A 4,518-nucleotide genomic window follows, 5' to 3' on the forward strand; every position below is an offset into this window, starting at 1 on the left:
AGAATACCATTATAGGTACTCTTGACTCTGCCCTAGCACATTAGCTCACCTGGTGCCAATAAGACTGGTACCCCTTTTATCTATGACTCCGAGGTCCTTAGTTTCCACCTCAGTCAATTGTAGACCCAGCTCATCTCAATGCCTGATGTCAGCAGCTTGAGATGATAAATCACTCATTTTAATGTATTTGCTTTTCTACTGGAGGGTGAGAAATGTGAGGAGACCTCAGCCTCAGAGTCAACAATTTCAGATATAAGTTGCAGTTTCACAACGCTAGTAAGATAAGCTTTTCAGACATTGTAGTATTACTTATACAGCTTTATGAGGAAAATACTGATCACTTAGGTGCAAATCCTTCTTGTCTTTATTCTGTACCTCCATACTCTCATCTGTAAAATGGGGATATAGTCATACCAGTTTTTAAGGTTGTTTTAAGAATTAAATAAGTTGATTTTTGTAAAACTATTACAATTATTATTTAAGCTCAGAATATTAAAATGGTTTCAATTCTTCCTACGTTTTTCCAAGATGTAGCCAAGAGTACGAGATTGGAGTTCCTACTAACAGTTCACTGTTGACCTTTAACAAGTCAGTTTCTCTCTCTCCATCTCATTTTCTCGATCAAGGTCTGAAACAATGCTTCAAAAGTAGTTCATGTTCTAAGATGGTTTCAATGCATGTTGTGGAATGAACAAACTTCAAAATGAGGATATTGGAGCAAACAGACCATCAGGAAACCCTCTAACTTTAATACTTCTTATGATTCATTATCTCTCAATAAGACCCTGGGTAACACAGGAAATGCCATTGGTTATCCACATTGGGAAACACCACTGCAAAACTCCATACTGTTTACTGAAAAATAATGTTGACAGTATATACACAAAATATCCACAAAGACAAGTGTGTGTGTGTTAGTCACAGTTGTGTCTGACTCTGCAACCCCTTGGACTGTAGCCTGCAGGCTCTTTTGTCTGTGGAATTCCCCAGGCAAGGATACTGGGGGGTGCCATTGCCTTCTTCAGGCAATGAAGAACTAGTAAGATAAGCTAAGTAAGTAAGATCAGGGGATCTTCCTGATCCATTGCAGGCAGATTCTTTACAGTCTGAGTTACCAGGGAAGCCCCCTCATAGCCAAAGCTATGGTTTTTCCAATAGTCATGTATGGATGTGAGAGTTGGATCATAAAGGCTGAGCGCCAAAAAGTTGAGGCTTTTGAATGGTGGTGCTGGAGAAGACTCTTGAGAGTCCCTTGGACAGCAAGGAGATCAAACCAGTCAATCTCGAAGGAAATCAACCCTGAATATTCATTTAAAGCACCAATGCTGAAGCTGAAACTCTAATACTTTGGCCACTTGATGCAAAGAGCCGACTCAGTGGGAAAGACCCTGGTGTTGTGAAAGATTGAGGGCAGAATGAGAAGGGGCTGACAGAGGATGAAGATGGCTGAATGGCATCATTAACTCAATGGACATGAGTTTGAGCAAACTCCGGAAGATAATGAAGGACAGGGAAGCCTGGAGTGCTACAGTCCGTGAGGTCTCAAAGACTGCGACACTATTTAGCGACTGAATAACACAAAATATAGCATCCTTTATCATGGTAATTAATCCAACATCATCTCTGCCAATACTGGACCTGAGTAAACAAAGACCTGAGGAGAAGAATGAAAACACATTTATTTTGTACAAAGCGGCTGTCAGTGTCCGAGAGGCCCCGCGGCAGAGTGCGCCCTCAGAGGAGCAGGAGGGGGCCCAGCAGCAGTTCGCCCTGGCCCAGCAGGCGGCCCCGCTGCAGCCCGCGGCCCGGGTTCTCCGCCTTGACGCGCACGGCCAGGCGGCGCACCTCGTCCTCCGAGAGCCCGTCCAAGCACAAGTCCTGCTCCAAGACTGCCCTGCGGCTCCGCCGGACCACGGCGCCCCGCGGCTTCAGGATGAAGCTGACTCTGCAGCCTACGGGGGCGCGGGGCTCGGCTGCTCCTCCAGCCGGGCCCTCGGCACGGAGCAACCGGACACGGAGGCGCCCGCTGGCTCTACTGTACTCAGCGGCCAGGCGCAGGGCGCCACCGGCACGGCCCAGAGTTACGGTGCCCTCGGCCTCCAAGCGCTCGGGAAGCGGGCTGGGAGTTGGCGAGGGGGACGCGCCCGGGGCCCGCGCCGAGGATCCGGAGCCGGAGGGGCCCTCGTCCTCGTCCTCGTCGTCTCCGTCCCCGCTGGAAACAGAGCAGGCGCGGGCCAGGTCTCGGTTCCTCTGGGCCCGCAGCACGCGGCGCAGCAGCTCCTCGGAAGCGCGCAGGAAGCGGCGGCAGCGGGGCCCGGGGCCGAGCGCGTCCAGGAGGGAGCCACTGCGGGCCTTGGGGGGCGCAATGGGCGCTCTCGCCCGGGGCGGGAGGGAGTCGTTTCCGCCGCCGCCCCCGTAGGTGTGGGCCCGGGGACGGGGCGCGGGCGGGAGCGCGGCTGCGCCCGTGCCCCCGAGGAAGAGCGACTCCCTGCGGCGGGTGTGCGGGCTTTCGAGCAGCGCGCAGAAGCCGTAGGCAGTGCGCGCCCGGGGCAGGTGCTGCAGCGAGAGTGCGGCCTGCGAGCGCGGGTCCCAGTCCGTGTGGCCAGCGCCGTCGTCAGTCCCTGCTTGTTCGTCCCAGGAGTCTCGGACTGCAGTCAGAGTCGGGCAGGGCACGAGTCGCGGGGGGATGCAGAACTCGGGGATGCGGTCCGGGGTGAGCACGTTTGGGCACCCGGCGGGCGTGAGGGCCGTGGCTCGGCGGGCTCCATCCTGGTAAAGCCGGTTTCTGCCCCGCAGGAGGCGCTCGGGTCCCAAGAGGAGCCGCTCCAGGCACCACATTAGGCAGCAGGTGCCGGTTCCTGAGGAAGCTCTGCTGGAGCTGGTCATCCTGCAACGCACAAGCACACACGGATCTCAGAGTGAGCTCTGCAGGGCACAGGAGCTCCGGTCTCCGGTCTCTTCTACTTACGGGGTGCCTCCTCCTGCCTCCCTTGGAACCAGGCAAACTGCCCCTCACGCTGCTATTGCAGATGTTTCAGTGTTTCTCTGATGTCTTTGGGTTTGTGCCTTAATCTAGACCTGCCCTCGCTGTTCTAAGGCAGAGCTTTTCAACATGTTTGCCTCGCGTTGTCCTTGGTGCCAAGAGGCACTATGCTTGTGCAATGGTTTCCTGAATCCTTGGATTATTGCATTCTAATCCTCAGAGAGATTTAAAATATTTATTATCCTTTCTAGGATATTTGGCTTGTTCCCCGCTTTTAAGCTCAAAGAGCCTCAGACAAGTCCCTGGGAGAGTTAAGCAAGGCTATGGCCTCTTCTAATATACCTGGGGTCCAGCGTCATATAGGTCTCCGCATCGTTGTGCCTGGGGCACCAAACTGTAGAAGTGCACGGCCTCTGGGGAGATCAAAGTTCCTGCTGCAGGGTTCAGTAAAGTTTAAAGGCAGTCGTCCTGAACCTTTATACCTGAGGCCTGGGAAGCCCGCCAATGGGCGGGCCGAATTGGCACTGCTAGGTAACCTGACGCCAAGCCTTCCAACTTTGGCTCTGCCACGTGGCTGGATCCGCAGTGCAAATTCTAGACATTCACTTCTAAATGGGGGGTGCTTTTGTTTACTTATGTGCAAAAGAGGGCTCAGCCTTTACTATATGGCAAAGTCATTGTGAGGATCAATCGGCATACTGAATTGAATCGCAGAAGCTCTCTATACCCACCGTGAAGAGGATACAAACCTCGAGTTTGTTTCATTCTTAGTTAATATCCCCCCCACCCTCCAAATCCAGCCTTTACTCTGCCCAGGTTTCAAAGTTCCCTACCTGCCTTCTGGCTTTCTGCTCTGATTTTAAATCATTTTTCTTTGTTGATTACAAACCACTGTGTGTACAGGGAACCTTATAGGTTGCTGGAAATATTCTGCATCTTGATCTGAGTGGGGTTACTGGGTTGTATTCATATGTAAAAAGATAATCTAGCATGCATTTAAGATTAGATATAAGATTATGTATCTTATACCTCAGTTTAAAAAATAACAACCCACTTCTTAAACCTTGTGTGCTGATTTTTAAATTGGGAAATTATATTCCTGCACACATCTGGGCTGTTGGACCCATCCTTTGGAGGCACCCTAACCACATCTGGCCTTTCTAGACTGTGCTCACCTGAGAGATCTTTTCCTTCCTTTGAAAACTGACCTAAATTTACTTTCTAAGTGACCTTCTTCCAGCTAGCTTAGGTTGAAAGAGATCTGAGGCATTTTGTTTGGGTTATGTTATTTCTGGGCTTCCTTGGTGGCTCAGTGGTAAAGAATCTGCCTGCGAAGCAGGAGATGCATGTACCATCCTTAGGTCAGAAAGGTTTCCCGGAGAAGGAAATGGCAACCCACTCCAGTATTCTTGCCTGGAAATCCCATGGACAGAGAAGTCTGATGAGCTACAGTTCATGGGGTCTCAAAAGAGTCAGACAACTAAACTGAGTTAGTTGTCTAAGACAACTAAGAAAATCAGACAACTCACAAAAGA

At 51.1% G+C, this 4,518-nt stretch overlaps 1 protein-coding gene across 1 annotated transcript; it reads right to left on the reverse strand.

The window, feature by feature from the left end:
• Positions 1 to 1,661: 1,661 nt before the first annotated feature.
• Positions 1,662 to 3,916, reverse strand: LOC109565071 (C2 calcium-dependent domain-containing protein 4A). The gene is made up of 2 exons (XM_019968741.2): positions 3,326 to 3,916; positions 1,662 to 2,887 (listed from the first exon to the last, which is right to left on the reverse strand). The coding sequence occupies exons 1-2, from the start codon at positions 3,340 to 3,342 to the stop codon at positions 1,735 to 1,737; spliced, it is 1,170 nt and encodes a 389-aa protein (XP_019824300.2). The 5' UTR covers positions 3,343 to 3,916; the 3' UTR covers positions 1,662 to 1,734.
• Between the last annotated feature and the right edge of the window lie 602 nt (positions 3,917 to 4,518).

Source organism: Bos indicus, chromosome 10 (genome assembly GCF_029378745.1).
Source record: "Bos indicus isolate NIAB-ARS_2022 breed Sahiwal x Tharparkar chromosome 10, NIAB-ARS_B.indTharparkar_mat_pri_1.0, whole genome shotgun sequence".
Classification (NCBI taxonomy): Eukaryota; Metazoa; Chordata; class Mammalia; order Artiodactyla; family Bovidae; genus Bos; species Bos indicus.